The 18,256-nt window shown below is 49.1% G+C and overlaps 3 protein-coding genes across 4 annotated transcripts in view; 1 reads left to right on the forward strand and 2 right to left on the reverse strand.

Moving 5' to 3' along the window:
• Positions 1-4,376, reverse strand: part of TIPARP (TCDD inducible poly(ADP-ribose) polymerase) — a 31,627-nt gene extending 27,251 nt beyond the window's left edge. The window contains exons 1-2 of one of the 2 annotated variants that reach the window (XM_030456480.1): positions 4,246-4,313; positions 3,257-3,456 (exon numbers count right to left, since the gene is read on the reverse strand). Coding sequence is in view for 1 of the 2 variants with exons in the window: in XM_030456475.1 (XP_030312335.1) it covers positions 4,246-4,332 (87 nt within the window). In the remaining variant the exon portion in view is untranslated. Of the gene's footprint in view, positions 1-3,256; positions 3,457-4,245 lie in introns of both variants that reach the window. The other variant, XM_030456475.1, reaches the window with a different exon arrangement.
• A 1-nt stretch (position 4,377) lies between these two features.
• On the forward strand, positions 4,378-7,886 carry SSR3 (signal sequence receptor subunit 3). Its single transcript, XM_030456495.1, has 5 exons — positions 4,378-4,626; positions 5,678-5,804; positions 6,272-6,370; positions 6,897-7,028; positions 7,407-7,886. The coding sequence occupies exons 1-5, from the start codon at positions 4,488-4,490 to the stop codon at positions 7,471-7,473; spliced, it is 564 nt and encodes a 187-aa protein (XP_030312355.1). The 5' UTR covers positions 4,378-4,487; the 3' UTR covers positions 7,474-7,886.
• A 1,599-nt stretch (positions 7,887-9,485) lies between these two features.
• Positions 9,486-18,256, reverse strand: part of KCNAB1 (potassium voltage-gated channel subfamily A member regulatory beta subunit 1) — a 44,393-nt gene continuing 35,622 nt past the window's right edge. The window contains exons 8-14 of the mRNA XM_008500213.2: positions 17,883-17,969; positions 14,600-14,685; positions 13,807-13,927; positions 13,316-13,410; positions 12,126-12,246; positions 11,557-11,645; positions 9,486-10,943 (exon numbers count right to left, since the gene is read on the reverse strand). Coding sequence (XP_008498435.1) covers positions 10,854-10,943; positions 11,557-11,645; positions 12,126-12,246; positions 13,316-13,410; positions 13,807-13,927; positions 14,600-14,685; positions 17,883-17,969 — 689 coding nt within the window. The 3' untranslated portion in view covers positions 9,486-10,853. The remainder of the gene's footprint in view (positions 10,944-11,556; positions 11,646-12,125; positions 12,247-13,315; positions 13,411-13,806; positions 13,928-14,599; positions 14,686-17,882; positions 17,970-18,256) is intronic.

Genomic DNA, 18,256 nt, shown 5'->3' on the forward strand with positions numbered 1-18,256 from the left:
CTAACTAGCATTTTGTGATGGAGCCTGAAGGCAGCTTCCAGCACTGTGAGCACGACTGCTGGACACAGAACCTCCCCTTCAGAACCAACCTTCCTGACCTGCTGCCCCATCCATTCCTGGACCTGTTTGGGCTGGAGGGATGCTCTGGAACATTAAACAGGTTAAAACATCCACCCAGTTCTGAAACTGATTTAGACACGAGTTAATACATAAAACGATAGGCTCGAAACCCACAGTGGGGACGGCTGCAGGGGATTTTGTTGAACCTGTGCACCCTCTTGTGGAGGGCTCTGAAATCAGGATTAATTTCACCCTCTATTTCTCCAGTCACACAAAAGGCCACTGCGAGCTGTGAGAAAGCTTACAGCACCTCCAGGTTAGGTGGCACATCCAGAGATCCATGTCTAGGGGAGTCCCCTGGAGCAGATGACAATTCCAGTTGTTCCCCAGTGGCCTCCTGGGATGACACCTAGCTGGGCAGCTTGCCTGTCTGCATCAACCTCCACATACCCCAAACCAAGGGATCTTCTACTTGACCAGAATAAAAAGTGAAAGATACACCACAGGATAACATTAACCACCACAACTTAGCATTCTCCTGCTTTTATTTGGATTATCTGTGGGATGTACCTGCAGATCTCAAAGCAACATGGGAACTAGACCTTGATGTTTGAGAAACAGGTGCCCCAAATCTCTGATATTAGGTTGATTTTTACCTGTAGAGTTCAGTTACTCTCCCAAATATTGCATTGGATTCTGCTTTTCAAAACTGTAGTGAGATTTAAGCTCTCTATATGGGATAAGTGCTGAGCAAGCAGCCCCCTGAGATCTATTTACAGACACTATTTCATTCATTTGGGCTACATGCAGAAGAAGCTGTCAACCAAAACTTAAAAAATGCTAAAGGAGGAAACTGGAGCAGTTGAGATCATTTCAAGACATCAAAAGTGGGTCACATATGCTACACTCAGCTCCCTTCAGATACAGCAAGTGTTGCAGAAATTCAGCAAGTCCCAGCTTTAGAAATGAAAGGTGAGTACAGCAATCCATCATTCCAGTGCAGAAACCCAGAAGATAAGAGAGGATACAGCACTGGATAATGTAGTGCTCTTTTTCACCTCAGTGGCTATCACAGCTATCTTCCCTTTCCCTAACACAGAGAAGGGTAATTCAGATACTCCCTCCCCTTACAGGGTCACAGATTCTTCCCAAACTCACCCCCAGAGAGGGAAGTCACCCTCTCACAGCTGTGTCTGGAGCACCACTGGTTCCAGACAGTGCCATTCCTTACCAGCCCCAGTGTCCCTCCAGCTGTGCTCTGCTGGAGGCCACGTTCTAAACCACTCCAAGGAACTGATTTGGCTGAAATTTAAACCTCAGAATGCTTAAAAAACAAAGCAAAACCAACCAAACAGAAAACCCAACCAAACAAGACAGCACGCAGAAGAACTGGAAAGCTTCTCATCCACTTAGTTCACAAAGAGATGGCAGAAATCACTCTATTTATGAGCAATTATTTCTTTTGTATTGCAACAATGCCCTAGCAGCTGATCCCAACCTCAGAACACTAATCCCTCATGGCATGATACATTTCAACACATCCAAGAAAACATGGGGATTTGGGGATATTAGAAGAGTGCAGTTTTTAACAAAGAGGGGGTTTTTCAGTCTTAAGTATAGTGAAGCTTTCCCTCTACTCTGGTTTAATCCTTGGACATAGCTTAGTCCACTGACTGGAATGAATGTCCCTGAGAAATCAGTTTGAATTGCAAGTTAGATGTGAGTGTGGAAACCTAGCAGTATTCAGAACTATGGGATTTATTTCCCAACTAACAAGTGCTGGGGAAGGAGAGGGGGTGTAAGAGGAAACATGGAAAAAAAACCTGTCCAGATTTCTTCTCAGCAGAATGAGGACAACAATTTCCCCTGAGAACTGCAGCAGAAAGCTGCAAGATTAAGACTCAGCCATTAACATTTTAGGATGTATGTTGGCTACAAGGAAATGTTGCAAATTTCAGTGGATTACTTAAGTTAAAATAAGAGAGCAGACAAAGATCTTTCATGTAACTGAAGTGAAATGATTCAGCTAGAAAAATAAGTGCAAAAGGAAGTGATCATCCCCTGGAGGACCTGGCAGTGAAGTGGTTGCTGGAAGCAAATAATAAATACTGAATCTAAATCTTTTAGAGAAAAAGATTTAGCAAAAAGGCAGCAAAATTAAGGGCTGGAGATAATTTCAGGATGTAGCTTTGGATATAGGTTCCCAATGTAGTTGCATATGGGGAAAAAAAAGGTATTTTCATACAAGTGGGGTCATTCCTCTGGCTGTGTTGTGATTCAAACTACACTCCATGTAGTACTAGCATAGTGATAATGAAGTGAAAAAGATGCAGGAGACTGCAGATGCTTCAGCTCCACAACAGAACATCAAATCCAGAGTGAACACAAGGCCAAAGGCACCAGAGCACCTTAGAGGAGGCAAACACACACCCTCAAGTAGAACAGTATATTATACACCACTGGCACTACTGAAAAAAACATGTGCAAGCCTCTGGAGACAACATCAAAGAAATGAGACTCTCCTGTTCTGAGAGACAGGTGCCCTCACTACTGGCTTACACCCCCTACCCAGCTGAAATCAACAATTTTTAAATATCACAGCTCTCATAAATTGGTCTCTGAAGATTCACCCTGACAAGCTCATGTTATAAAAGCAAAGAACACGGAGGGGGTATCAAAGTCCACGTGGAGAACATTTCTTTTGTTACAGAGCTATTAAAGGGTTGCAGTGTAACTCCACATGCTCTACATTACCCTAATGAACATGAGCTGTACAACCCCCCAGAGATCAGCTGTATTTTAATCACAAATATTACTAGCTGTGGATCTCAGAGAAGATTCTTACCACTCAGTATTTCCTTCTGGTATAACTGTTACTGCTGGAATGTGATAGGGATCACTAGCCTGAAAAAGGCACATTTTTGCCTGAGAGTTTTTTAAGATTTTTAAGAAGTTGTTTAATCACACTCCACACCACAAAGCAAGTTTGCTCAGATGAGTGGAAGGGAGAAATCTGTACACTACCAGAGTCAACTGAATCTTGACACAATCCTAAACTTAACCTTTCCCATGGTTTCCAACTACTTCATGCAACTCTAACAATGAGAAGATTCTTAACATTGCTGACACTGATCACAGTGATGTTCCCTGCTCCACGTTCAGTTTTAACACCTTTTACAAAGAAGCCAAGACTGACCTCCACTCCTGTGGGAGTGCCATCCTCAGGATGGACTTCAGAGTGCCATCAAACTGGTGTTCCTGGTGGTGTTCCTGGTGGTACCTGGAGCTCTGCATTTCATCTGGGCAGCTGCTGTGTCTGCTAACCCAGCCAGGCAATCCCTGCTGGCATTTCCAAGCCATGAAGGATGTTCTCACTAGCATGATCCCCAGAGTTGCCTGTAGGTAAGAGGACATAAGTGAAACCTTTCTGCTACCACACTGTGTTCAGTACACGTTGAATCATGAAAAATCCACTCTCATTTGGGTCTTGCCAATTTCTTACAGGTTCAAAGGGCTGCACTTGAATTTTTTATACATTTCTATCATAAAGAATTATGACTTTTGATCACACAACTTCATTTCCAGCTCACGCTTCCTCGCTGCCTTCACCTCACGTCTTCTCTTGGAAGCAAAGACTATTAGTAGCTGGGGGGGAGGGGGAAGAATGGCTTTAATTAAATTTTAAAAAGCTCGCACACGTTGCTAAATAAACTTTCCTCAGAACAACGTTACAAATATTGCAGAACAAGCACTGCCCCAGGAGACAGAGTGCTGACTGCTGCCTCTGGCTTCCCAAGGGGGAAGGTGGATGGGTGGAAGGGGGGGCTGGAGGAAATATAAACAAACTTGGACGTGTTAAAAATGAACAACACAGAATCCCAGACTGGTTTGGGCTGGAAGGGACCTTCAAGATCATCCGGTTATCCCCTCTCTGCCATGCCCAGGGACACCTCCCACAGCCCGGGATGCTCCAAGCCCCATCCAACCTGAACACTGGTTGGGGATGGGGCAGCCCGGGCCAGGGCTTCCCCCTCTTCCCAGGGAACAGACACACAGGACCGACACTTGGACCCGTTCTGCGGGACCTGCCGGAGCGCGGCTGTTACCGGACAAGCCAAACCTTAAGGGGAAAGACACCGAGTCCCGGCGCTGCTTCCCCTCCTCAGCCATCCCGAGGGTACTCACCCGCCTCAGCCCCCGGGATCCCCTGCGCTGGGCCGCGGTACCGCCCGGGGCAGCCCCCCCGGGATCCGTATCGAGAGACAGAACCATCCCAGGTACCTCCGGACCGCGGCCATCGCCACCGCCGTGTCCGCGGGGCGGTTCCTGCCCGCTGCGGGAAGTGCTGAGCCCTGAGCCCGCCTCCGGCCCGCCCTGACCCGGCAGCAGTCCCGGAGCGCTGACGGTGGCAGCGGCCGCGTCTCGCCATGGCTCCCAAGGGCGGCCCCGGCGGGCGGCAGCAGTCGGAGGAGGATTTGTTGCTGCAGGATTTCAGCCGCAACCTCTCCGCTAAATCCTCCGCGCTCTTCTTCGGCAACGCCTTCATCGTCTCCGCCATCCCCATCTGTGAGCGGCGGGGAGGGGAGAGGAGAGGAGGGAGCGGGGTGGCGGGGAACTGAGGCGGAGGAACGGCCTTGAGGAGGGGGGAAAGGCCCTGAGGAAAGGAGGGAACGGGACTGAGGAGGGGGGGAACGGCCCTGAGGAGAGGGGGAACGGCCCCAAGAGGAGGGAACGGCCCTGGGGAGAGAGGGAACGGGACTGAGGAGGGGGGGAACGGCCCCAAGAGGAGGGAACGGCCCTGGGGAGAGAGGGAACGGGACTGAGGAGGGGGGGAACGGGACCGAGGAGTGGGGGGACGGCCCCAAGAGGAGGGAACGGGACTGAGGATAGGGAACGGGACTGAGGATAGGGAACGGGACTGAGAAGGGGGGAACGGCCCTGAGGAGTGGGGGGAAGGCCCTGGGGAGAGGGGGAACGCCCTGAGGAGAGAGGGAAGGGGACTGAGGAGGGGGGGAACGGCCCCAAGAGGAGGGAACGGCCCTGGGGAGAGAGGGAACGGGACTGAGGAGGGGGGGAACGCCCTGAGGAGGGAGAACGGCCCTGAGGAGAGGGGGGAATGGCCCCGAGAGGAGGGAACACCCAGAGGAGAGAGGGGAATGGCCCTGAGGAGAGAGAACAGGCCTGAGGAGAGGGAAAAGGCCCTGAGGAAAGGAGGGAACGGCCCAGAGGAGTCCCGGGGAACAGGCAGGGTCTCCCCGCAGCCCCCTTCAGGCTCCTGTCCCAGAGGGGTTCCCAGGGGTGCCGGGTCCCTGTCGCAGCCCCCGGGGATGGGAGCACCAGGCCGGGCGGGTGCTGTGCAGATGGAGGAGGTGCCAGTGGAACACTGACGTGTCAGCTCCTCAGCACCCACCCACCCATCCCCTGCACCCCTCTCAGACAAAACCCAAGCAGATTTTCCTGCCCAAAAGTCTCTCTGTACCCAGTTTGGTGACTGCAGGAACTGGCTTTGCTCTGGCAGAGCTGGTGCCCAATGACCGAGTGAGCTGTGCAGGACTCCTCTTGCAGTGTTTTTTTTCATGCAGAAAGAAACCTTTTTTCTGTTTTTTCTCCCTTTAAGGGCTTTACTGGAGGATATGGCATATGGATCTTGTTCAGTCTGCAGTCCTGTATAGTGTAATGACCCTCATCAGTACTTACCTAGTTGCTTTTGCATATAAGAACGTCAAGTTTGTTCTCAAACACAAGTAAGTCGGGGCGGCTGTTTGGTGTAGAGTTTCTTATTAAATAGTTTAACAAAAACAGCACTTAAAACTTTTTCTTTAATGAATTTTAGTCTGAAATTTTAGTCCCAAATGTTTAGTGTGTTTTACACAGAAGTATCTCTTAATTGAGTTTTTTTTCCCCTCAACTTGTTACAATGACTAGTGTCTTGTCAGCTAAGAGTAGGATGAAACAGCAAAACTACCTTTTATTCCCAGTGGATGTTGTCACAAACTGTAGAATCACAGAGCTGTTCAGGTTCCAAAAGCCCTGTAAGAGCACTAAATTTGACTGATGCTTTTAGTAATTTATCACTTGTCCCTTCCAATTGGCAAAACTGTTCAGTGTCTTAGCAAAGTTTTCTTCCTCACTGGAAATTCAGCTTCCTATGATCCCAGATGTGGGGTTTTCTTTCATTTTCCAACTTGACCATCTATGGTGTTTCTTACAGAGTAGCCCAGAAGAGAGAAGATGCTGTTTCCAAGGAAGTCACTCGCAAGCTGTCTGAGGCAGACAACAGGAAGATGTCTCGTAAGGAAAAAGATGAAAGGTAATTCCTTTCTTTCTTCCCTCTTGTAATACTCCCTGGTAGCTTTAAGGCTCTAGGTAGGATATTAGGGAGTGCTGCTTGGGCTTTTGGGGTTTTTTTCTGCATTCTGGAAAGTAGAAGCTGTACTGTCAGCTCTTTGTTCATCTGTGAAGCTCTTTTGAGGAGAGTTATCAGTGAAAGGTCTCCAACATCAAATCCTTTATCACTGAGGCCACCTCAGTCCTTGAGCTGCAGCAGTTACCTGTTACCCCTCACAGGTAGAGATGGTTTTGTCAGCATGCAGGTTTCCAGTTAAATAGCTCAGACTCATCTCCAGGCTGTGCCTGTGGCTATCAGGAAGCACTTGGGATTCCTGTTACACACCAGACAAGGAGGTGAGCTGCCAACTTTTTGGAGGAAAAAGTCCTGTTTTCTCCTCTGATTGCCAGGCACCCTCATGACATCTTAACCAGTTCAAACTCACCAAAGTTCAAAGGACTGGGTTTGACTTAAAGGTGCCTGAAATAATGTCTCTGCTTGTGCCTAGAATTCTCTGGAAGAAAAACGAAGTTGCAGATTATGAGGCAACAACTTTTTCCATCTTCTACAACAATACTCTCTTCCTGGTCTTGGTCATCATTGCTTCATTTTTTGTGCTGAAGAACTTCAACCCCACTGTGTATCCTTTGTCACCACACCAGAGACAAGTGGGGTCCTGCTCCTCCCTGGGCTCACCTGGGTGGGGAGGTTACTGATATGTGCAGTACCTCACCTTAGAAACACTGATTTTGGGGTACTTAAGTAAATAAATACTGATAGTCAGGGCTGCATCTGTTAAGATCTGCAGCAGAACAACTTTTAAGAGAACAGAATTCTGAGGTTCAGTGCATTTCAGGATCCTGCTAAGGCCTGGATTGTAACTTGCATTTCAGATGATGATGTTAAAACCTTGAAACTTCTACAAAGACAGACATTTCATTTCTCATTTTTCCCAAGATGCTGCATACAAAACAAGTTGTACCTTTCAAAGTACACGTCCTTAACCTTCTCCTTACAGAAACTATATTCTTTCTATTAGTGCTTCATCTGGACTGATTGCTCTGCTATCTACAGGATCCAAGTAGACCAAGGGATAAAAAAACCCACAAAAAACCCCACATCAGATTATTCCTATGAGAGGGTTTAACTGCCCAGCACCAGTTTAAGGGTGGAATAGGAATACTTTTTTTTTTTCTTTTTACAGCATGACTGCTTGAGGGCATGGGGGGAGGGCTGGGATCTGAAATGAGTGGATTGTATTTCTTCTGGTGTCTTGCCATGGTATTATTGACTAATTGAATTACTGAGTGGTGTTACTGAGCAGTCCCAGCCCTCACCTTCTGCAGCAGCTGGGCTGGGACCTGTCACAGAACTCCCCTCTGCCTTGGGTGGCTGCTGGGAGAACCAAGCTCAGAGCTCACCACAAGTGACAATCCACCATTTAGCAGTGTAACTTCACAAGTTTTAATAAAAAGGAGGCTTTTTTTTTGTCATTTAATTCCTTGTATTTCCATTCTTTTTGCAAAGGGTATTTCAGTGGGCAAGCACTCTATAGCTTTGTCACCTTCCTGCTTCCAGAAGAGGGGAGCCTTTTACAAGTCAGCATATGCACTGTGTTCAGTGGAAATACTACTCATTTTTAAGGAGTCAGGACAAAACCTAAACCTAGAAAAATGCTTTTGAAGTGGGCTGAACACACTGGGCTGGGTTTTTTTTTTTCCTATTCATCTCTACAGCCATAAATTAAAATAATGATAAATACACAGTAGTTTTACTGGCAGTCATTTGATACCCTTCAATTAACTGAATTATCCCTTAAAATATGAGGATTTTTCCTTAGTGCTTCTGCCTCCTTTGCTACAGCAGGAAGCTTTTCCCTAGTGCAAAGTTGTACTTCCCTTGGCCTAGAAAGGAAATTATTTCTTTGTCTCCAGGTATTCAGCACAGGTAAAAGGAATTTCTAGCCAGCTCCTACAGATGCTCAGAACCCAGCAGGCCCCGTGGGCAGCTGTGTCAGCAGCAGGAGGTGAGTGTTGCTGCTTTGTTGGTCCCTGGTGCTCAGCTCCCCCCAGCTGCGCACAGAACCCCCCCTCAGGAACCCCACACCAGCACCCCAGTGATGGGTCAGTGCTGCAGGAGCCCTGGTGGGAGGCTCAGGAGGTCTCCTGGAAGCCTGCCCTCTCCAGAGGGGTGTTTTGGGGCAGCATTTTGTGTTTGCTGAGCCTCCTATGAACAGCTTTTCACCTTACCTGAGTGGTTTGGGTGTTGACAGAGCAGAGCACGTGTCAGAAAACGTTCTGGAGAGGGAACTTGGCAGTGCTGACAGCCTGAAACAAAAGCAGGTGGGTGGTTTCTGCAGGGAGCCTTGTCTTTTCTGAGGCCTGGCAGGTTTTTTTGGTTGATTTTCTTTCCACTGTTTTAGTTTTCTTTTTGGTTTTACCCTTGCAATCCCCACTCCAAGCTGCACACAGTCTCTTCAGGATGAAGCTGCAGGTTACCCCAGAGCTCATCCCATTGCCCTCAGAGCATGAGGCAAGCTGCCTTGTGAGGGATGCTCCCTGAGGGATGATGCTGTCTCCTTGTCTATAAAAAAGATTGGGAATTAGTGTTTTCTAATCCATTGCTGGATTCCCAGGTGTCTGAGATGGGGTAGAGAGAACATTAAATGGCACCTCTGGAGGTAAGAAAAGGAACCAGTGTGCTACTGGGAAAGGAATTACACTGTTAAAATAATAAAGCTCCATAAGGGTCAGAGCCTTTGTGCTGCCCCAACAGCAGAGTTTTAAAACACTTAATGAGTCAATTGTCCCAGCAAATACTGCAGTGACAGCAAAGGGACAATGCAGTGCTGTGGTGGCAGCCTCCAGCTGGGCACTGGCCAGCCCAGTGGCATCTCCAGTGGTAACTGGGCTGGGATTTCAGTGCTCTGCCCACAGCACATCGTGTGCTCACCCCCAGGGCTGAGGTCTGAGCCCCACAAGTACCTCCTCTGCTCACCCTCCCTTGGCTCCCCTGGGGACAGCTGCAGCTCTTTCTTTCCCTGGGGAATGACCCATTTTCCAACCAAGCTTAGTAAACAGGTCTCTTCAGTATGAAATCAGATGCAGAAAATGCTTTTATTGAGTCCAAGCAGAAGTCAGACTGCATGGCTGGACACAGAGCAGCTAAGTTCACTGACACATACCACAGCCTGGGGGGTTCAATGCAGGGGGAGACAACTCAGGCACGCTCAGCAGACACCCTGGGGGGGACCAGATGTCAGGGTTCCACCAACACTGTCCATAGCTGCACCCCTGGGAAGGGGGTGCCCCCAGGACACAATTCCACACGAATGAGAAACAGGGAAATCATCGGGGTGTTTCACAAAGCAGCTGATGGGAAAGTACAGTCTGGTTCTCAGGATGGGCAAATGATAGAAGTGCTTGCTCTCACCTCCTCTGGAGGGATGAAATGCTCACCAAAACAACAACAAAAAACCAACCCTTACCTGTTTACAATGTGACTCAAAAATCCCATGCATTTACTTATACCTGGTTCCAGAACAAGTTAAAGCAAATATGACCTTCCCCCAAAGTACATACCTGAATTTTTCTGGTATTTTTCAGCAGCTATACATTACATATAAGTATCTATATCCTTAAAAGCTCAGGAATATTGAAATTTGCAGTAGCTATGTCTACAGGCAGGCAGAAGTAGAGGCAGGTTGCTCTAGGTGCAAACCTCAGTATTGTTCTCATGGCTTTCTTGGTTTAAGGTTTCTGCAGAGTTAGGGTTTTGCATTGTTTTCCTTAACCTGATGTGGTTTGGTTTCCCTAAGGGTGCTCTGCTGGCTTGGGCTCAAATGCTTCCCAGGAGCACTCCATGGCTGCAGTAGCTCTATGGTTAGGAGCTGAGCTATCTAATTTCTAACTAATTCTCTGTCTTGCATCCTTTGCTCAACTACAAATGAATTCTAGACCACACATTCAGCTTAAAAAAGAAAACTGAAATTGGGCTTGCCCCTTCTATCCGTTAACCTGAAGAAGCTTCGTAGTTGAGATTTCCCATCTGTGGTTTGATTAAGACCTTAAGTTGTATCTGGCTTTTCTTCGTTGAAAAAAACAATAAAATAGATCTGTCCATCCTTCTGTAATTACCAAGTACCTGAAGGTTAGAAATAATTTTTTGCTTCACCAGTGTTTTTCACAGCACAAAGCATGAGGTGCTAAGAGGAAAAGTAAACAGTAATGGACTCAGTCGAAGGTAAGAAAATAGGAGATTATTCTCAGTTAGAAGAGAGAGATCAAACTGTGCTTTGAAATTTCACTGCAATTAGTAGCAACAGCAGACATCTCCAAGGACCCAGTGACAGCAGACACCGAGCAGCAAGCTGCTGAATGACTCTCAAGGCTGGAGAGGAACTCGGGGCTGGACCTCTGCACAGAGCACTTTTAAACCATGCAGTCCAGGGAATTCATGCATTGCATTATGATCTGTAGTCCTTCTTGCTGTAGGGCTTGTTTCCCAGAATATTATCTATTTCATTTACGATGTGGGATGTCATCTTTGGAAGGACCTGGGAGCAGAAGAAACCCCATGTTTAATCAAGCTTCCTTTAAAAGTTTTTCCAATTTAAATCTAGATTTTACCAACTAACATTCCTCTTTTTTTTTTTTCCCCCTTTTTTTTTTGGTGTGGCAGCTAAACATTCATCTAATACCCTTCTCCCTTAAAGGAAAAACTCCTGGAGTGTCTTCACCCAGGGAGAGAATCACAGAAGTGCTCCCAAACATTATGTGCACAGGAGTGCTGGGCTGCAGCTGGAGGGCAGAACATCAGAGGAAGCTCTTGTTTGTGAAAAGCAACAGAGAATAGTAATTAAGGTGGGTGCAAGTGACACATGCCCTGCAGGAGACCTGGCACAGAATTTATCACAGCATGTCCTGGAATCAGGAATCTTGCTTTTGCAGACACTTTGACCCTGCTGATGCCACCTCTCACCCCTGGTTATGGCTCCAACTACCACAAGCACTGCTCAGTCATGGTGAGGCACCCCAGGGTTGCTTAACTAAGGTGCAGAGCTAGAACTGGAAGGTGCCTATAACAAAAAACAAAGTGGTAAAACTAAATTCAGAGAAGGTGGGTGCTGGGCTAAAGGGATAGTGGTGTTTCCCACCCCCTGTACTTACCTGGATGGCTCCAAGGTTCTCTATCAGCTGCTCAGGGTTGGAAGATCCTAGGAGAACAGAGCTCACCCCCTCGTTTCTCAGGCACCAGGCTGGAAATGAAGTCAGAAAACGGTGAGGAACATGGGCTCCACCACATGACATTCCTCCAGATCCTGATGTTTGGCTTCTATCTCCAGTTGAAAAATAATGACAAACTTTCTTTGTCTGAACCTTCACTTCTGCTACCAGGGAGAAGATGTGGGGTTCAGATAAACCACAGAAAAAGCTCCCCCAGCATCCTGCCTGCCCCTGGGACCTGCCCCAGCCTGGCTTCCTTGCAGGCTGTGGTTCTGCCAGGCCACAAACCGTGGGGATTCACTCACTCACCTCTTGGCTCCTTGAGCCAGGGATCATTTTCCTTAACAGACCCATGGGGTGGTTTTCAGCCCCAGCTCTCAGCAGTGCAAAGATAACTGCTTGCTTGTTTATTTGTTAAAAAAAACCCCACAACCCCGAGGATGCAAGCCAGGTGATGCATTTGTGACAGCAGCCAAGGCACAGGGACATTTGTCCCCCTTGCCATCACCTACCAACAGCCAGCTGTGGCAGCGTGCACCCCAGGCGCTCAGCGATGGGCGACAGGTCCTTCAGCTTCACCTGTTGCTTTCTGCCCTCCTCACTTATGATCTTCTCTTTCAGCCACTGGTAGCACTGAGGATGAATTACACGAGCTTTAATCTTCCACAATAGAAAGTTTGAGGCAATTATAAACAGCTCTTGAGAGGTAAGGGAGGCTGGTAACACCAGGCTCTGCTACCCAAAGTCATGAGAGCAGGAGCAGGGTGTCTCCTGACAGAGCCCAAGGCTGGGTCTCTCTCTGGCTTTATGCAACTAGTAGGCTTGAACCTCCTCAGTTTTATTTTTGGGCCACTGGATCTCATCACAGAGCCAAAAAAAAAGAGTGGAATATTAGTCAAGTCGAGAAGATTTTGACACCCTCCCCCAAAAAGTATTGAGAAGGTCTGGTCTTGTTGAAGCTTTGCTCTTAGGGTTCAAAATTACAAAATTAAGCAAAGCTGAGATTTCAGCTCTTCCAGCTCCAGACTTGAAACTTGAGTCTACCTCACCCTCAGTTTTATCTGGATCCCTCTCTTCAGTGCTCCCTGCTTAGTTAGGTTCTACCAAATCTTAATCATATGGGTTGTGTGGGGAAAAGAATCCCAAATGCAACAAAATGGCCCCTTTGAAAGTGCTGCTTTTTGTAAGCAAATCAGTGCAGATTGCATCTTTCCATTAAAAAGCACCAAGCTGGGCAAAAACCAGCCCTGGGGACATAGGCCAGCCTGCTGGCACTTGCCAGGCAGCCTGAGCTTCTGTCCATCACCTGATACAGGGGCTGAAATACCCTGATTTCCCCAAATCCATGGCATTTCAACACACCACTGTTTTTCAGACCATATGCCCCAGGTATGAGATGGGAGGAGGCCCCATAATAAGGTTAAGATCAGGATAATAATGGGGGAAAACAAGTCCTGTGGTGAGAAAGCAATGCTGAGCCAGTTAGAGTTGATTTAAACCAGTCAGAATTAAACCAGCATCTTTCTAACCCAGATTCTCCTGCACTTTGGAGCGTGGTTGCCAGAGAAACAGAGCTGATCTGTGACAGAGCAGCAGGCAGGCCAGCCTTCTCCTGAGGGATCCACTTCCCCATTGTTACTTTCCTGCCCTCACAAAAGCAGCACACCTGCTCTTCTCAAACACAAAACAACCCAAAAAATACCTTTAGAGCAGCCCTGGAGCTCTCAGGGACCCCGTTGCCATATTTCCCTGAGATGATCCCACAGGCCAGCGGGGACCACGTCATTGCTCCAACCCCTGCAGGGAATACAGAGAAAGAGCTTTTAGGGACTGGGAGGGATCAGAGTTGTGTCAAAAATGGGTCTTGCCATTAAAAAAAACAACACAAAAGCCAAACAATAACAGGCAATAAAGTGCTGCTGGTTTCTCCCTGGCAGTGATGTGCAGACTGTCTCTTCCAGGAAGATGCTGCTGATGGCCTGAAGGGCACCTCAGGGCACAGACAAGTTTATTCATCCCAAACCTTATTGTGAGAGCTCCCAGCTCCCTCCTGGCTCCTGCTGCAGAGAATTACCTGACCTCCTGCCCAGGTGTGTCCCACACCCACCCTGTCTCCCACCTTTCCTTTCCTCCTGTGTTGGGTTGGGGCATCACCTCCCTCCCATCCCTTCTCAGCCTGCTCCTCAGACTCACCAATTTTGTGATAGAGTTCTGGGAGCTGAACCTCCACTTTCTCCCTCTGGAAAAGGTGGTACTCAGCCTGCTCACACACGGGGGGGATCATGTTGAACTGCCTGGCTACAGAGTAGGCCTCCTGAGGAAAGAAATCAGGAAATATGGCATTGAGTAGAACCATGGAATTATCATGGTTGGAAAAGACCTTCAGGATCATCGAGTCCAACCATCAACCCAAATAAAATCCTCTTTGGGACATGAGGTACCAAGGTGCCTGGAGGTTCACTGTCCCTTAGCAGGGCCATGCACACACCTTCAGGGACATCTCCAGCCAGGTGAGTAGCAGAGCCCCATCCAACCTGGTCTGGAATGTTTCCAGGGATGAGGCTTCTAGCTGGGCAACCAGAAATGCTGTGCCAGAGCATTCGGGACAATGCCAGCAGTGCTGGCACTCAGGTGACAGAGCTGCTGCTGGGAACCAGCTCCTCAACAGAGCCACGAGCATGGGCATCACACCAAAGGCTGGGAGTCAGACAAACCTCAGTGAAACAGCCCCCAGTCCAACAAGCCAAGACACCCAGCCCACTGGACCAGCCCATCTCCTCATTAACAGCAGCCTCACCCCAGGACAGGTTTTAAAAACTATTGAAAAAGGTGAAAGTGCAAAAGCTGCCGGAAGGAGTAGAACACAAACATCTCCAGCTCAGAGATTGCTTCAGGTCCCAGCGTGGCTTTCAGCAGGTTCTGCAGCCTGGAAGCAGAATTCCCAGTTGTCACCACTCCCAGAACTGCCTCCAGCCCCCATCCTTACCATGATCTCCATGGCACTCCAGCGGGATGTCCCCCAGTACATCGCCATGCCTTGGTTTATCACATGGGTCATGGCCCTGACAATCTCTGAAAGGGGGAAAAATAAAGTGTGAGGGCTTCACAGAGGCCAATTTGTCAGCACCAAACCCTCCCAAAGACACTGGGAAATGCCAAGGACAAAAGCCCAAGCAGCTTTGTGTCAAACTTCTGTTGCCTTCTCTTGCTGGAGCGTGGAGGAAAAGCTTTGGCAGTGCCAACGAGGGGACTCCTAACCTCAAGTCCTTTAAAAACTGCTTTTACCATCCCCACCACCACCTTGTGGCAGTGTTTCTTCTCCAATTTAACAGAAGAGGGCAGCACGGTTGAAAAATAAAATAACTGATAAATTAAATTGCCCTTTCAGTTTGTTGACTGAAAGCTCCTGGCTGCTCCTGCTGCTTCTCACTGGGAATATCAGGATGCTGGGGGTAAAGCTGGAGATGGTTGATCAGGTCCCCCAAGAGCCTTGCCTTTGGGAAGCTGGAAAGCCTACACCTCCTGGGACATCTCCTTCCGCCCATCAGCCCAGTGCTGCCTTCTTGGAGGGGGGGAAAACATCAAAAACTTCAGGGGAAGAACTGTCAGTCCCTGCTGCCTGCCCAGGAGGTGCCAGAGCTGGGTGTGAGGCCTCTCAAGGCTGTAAGGAAAACCATCTGCAGCTCTTTTGTGTGTTTGTTGTGGTCCTCACTGTGTCTGCTCTTGGATGATGAGCTTGGGCATCACTGTCTCCAGAGCAAGAGATGTTATATCTTGTGGATTCTCAGCCTATTTGTGGGGGGAAAAAAAAAAGAAGAAAAAGGATCTTGGCAGAGGGGAGGTCGTGCTGCCAATCCCTACATTAGTGTGAGATTTCTCCTGCAGGCAGCATCAGGGAGCTGAAGATGCTGGAGTCTCCACTGGTACCCTCAGGGACCCCACAGGAGATGCTGCCTCCATTGGGCTCCTGCCTTCCCCCTGGGAAGGAACATTGAACTGGGGGGAAAAACCCCTCAAGCCAAAGCTCAAATGTCAGAATGTTCCTCCTTCTCCTTGGCTGAAGCCATGCTTACCTCTGTTCCTAAGCATTTATTCTCAATCCCTTTAAAAGCCCCATTACCTGGGGGTGCTTTGGGCACCCATCCCTCCCTCTCTCCCTCCCTCCCTCCCTCCTCAGCAGCTCTGCTTTCACACTGGGCTCAGCTTTCTATTTTTTGCTGCACTACCAGTTGGAAACTTTGCTAAGCATTTCACCAGCCGCCTCTTACACATCTCAGTCCATGGCTGGTTTTGTTTCTCCCACCTCTACGCCTTCAAAGAAAAACTGAATTCAACTCAGGGGAAAAAAAAAAAAAAAGGAAAGAAGAAAAAACCCCAAAACATGTACACTTTCTTGTTTCCCAGCACCTGCTCCTGGGGGCTTGGTGATGGGATGGTTGGTGAAGGGCACATTCCTGGGTGGCACCAATGGCATCACTTAAACAGGGGAGATTTAAAACCCAACCAACCAAACAAAATCACATATAAATGAAGGTTTCAAACCCCAAACCCAGCCCCCCAGCACTGTAAGAATGACATTGAAGTGATCTATGGTTCCCTGCTGGCAATGACATCACCTTGGCTGTGGCTCAGGCTGCCTTGGCAGCTCTGGGACTTTGGGGAAGGGCAAAGACATTTCAGAGCCCCAGATGGAGCAAGGTTTGGTGGCCACCTGGGGGACCAGAGCCCCCCCCCAGTACATAAATGTGTATGGAATTGCATCTTTTCTCCTTAGGTCTCCATCACCTGGAGGTGGCTGGGGAAGAGGGGACCCTTCTGCTCTGGGCCAGGGAGGGTAAAGGAATCCTTTGGGGTGAAGGTGATGAGCCCCTGGGTGCCCAGAGGAGCTGTGGCTGCCCCATCCCTGGCAGTGTTCAGGCCCTGGGCTGTGGGAGGTGTCCCTGGGCATGGCAGTGGTGGCACTGGGTGAGGAGCAGTGTCAGGGCAGGCTGAAGGTCACCTCAGCCCCATCAGAAGGGACTGTGTGTGCCCCTGGGAGAAGGGGAGGTAAGGAGAGGCAGCAGGGAGGGAATGGCTCAGCTCAGCTCAGCTCACTCCCTGAGCATGCCAGGGAGAGCAGAACTGACAGATGGTCCAACAGATGCTCTGGGAGAGAAGTGGCTTAGTAGGTGAACCATAAAAAAAAAAAGCCATGAAGGAGATGGGAAGAATCAACACCACACCATTCATAATAAAAAAGTGTCCCTTGTTTCACCCAGCTCCCAGTCTCACCAGCCCAGCCCCACCACCCTGCCAAGCCCCAGCTCCAGCCAAAGCATCCTCAGAGCTGCATCCAGCAGGGAGCATCCCTGTCCTGCTCTGCCTCCTCAGGGGACACCTGGCAGCAGGGAGGTCACTCCTGTCCCCAGACACAGCATCTGCCTTCACCTCAGCACCTCCTGCAAAGTCTGCACAAGACCCAAGATACCTGCACCCCTCTGCAGCACCCACACTGCCCAGCACCCTCAGCTGGTAAAGGAGGAGCTGAAAGCCAAGCCAGGAGCTCCAGAGGAACCTCTTGTGCCCAGCTGGGTTTGGTTTACACCTGCTGATCCATGGCACTCTCTTTTCCCCCCATTTTTTATTTTATCTATGGAGCTCATCTCCTGCCATGGCCTGAGGGGGGGTGGGAGCTCCGAGGGGAAAAGGGAAGGGATGGGAAGTGGTGTCCATTAAACAGGGCACTAACCCTACAAGACACTGATGGGAATTCCTGGGGAAGTGGGCTGTACCCCCATGTCCCAGGCACGTGCATAGGGTTGTCAGCAATTGTGAACCACCAGCATTGTGACAGGGATAGTCACAGGGCTTGTTCCTTTCTGAGCCTGGCCCTGGTTTGAGCAGCAGGAGAAGCTCTGGGGATGGGGACAAGGATGGGGACAGCAGAGCTGGCACACCCCTTCTCTAGAACAGCAGGGTCATACAGGAGACCTGCCCTCAATACCAACACCACTTCAGCTGCAGGGATCAGGAAAGGGAAATAAAACCCCAAAGAAGTGGAAAGCCCCCCCAGGGACATACAGGAAACTTCTGTTTCCTTCCAAGAGACACAGATTCCTGCAGTGATGGGTAAGAACCCAGGGGACACCAGGGAGCAGGTACCTCCCATTGAAGCTGCCCCACCACAGGGGTTAATTAAAAAAATGTTTTTTCCCTTTCCTCCCATCAGCTGCCTAAGCCCTTAAGCCAGGCTCAGCCAGGTTAAAGCCTGAACCCCAGTTTCCACCAACCTTCCATGGGGGTGTTGTTGTCCGGGCGGTTGGCAAAGACCACGTCCACGTACTCCAGCTGCAGCCTCTGCAGGGAAGCCTTCAGCCCTGGGGACAGCAGGGGGACAAGGACCTGCTCAGACACAGCTCAGGGAACACATGAATACTGATATAATTGATGTACAGACACACACAGCCACGGGGCAGAGGAGCAGCGTGCTGCAGGCTGCTGTCCCACCCCTCTGCTGCCATGCTAAGGAGAAAAATTCCCCCCCTTTTCCATGAGAATTTGCTTTATTTTTGAATTAGATTTGGATTGGAAGGGATGGTGGTCACCAAGTGTGAGACCCCTTCATCCCTCTACTTCTGGGCACAGCTCATTGAATCTCAACCCT

Source organism: Calypte anna, chromosome 9 (genome assembly GCF_003957555.1).
Source record: "Calypte anna isolate BGI_N300 chromosome 9, bCalAnn1_v1.p, whole genome shotgun sequence".
NCBI lineage: Eukaryota > Metazoa > Chordata > Aves > Apodiformes > Trochilidae > Calypte > Calypte anna.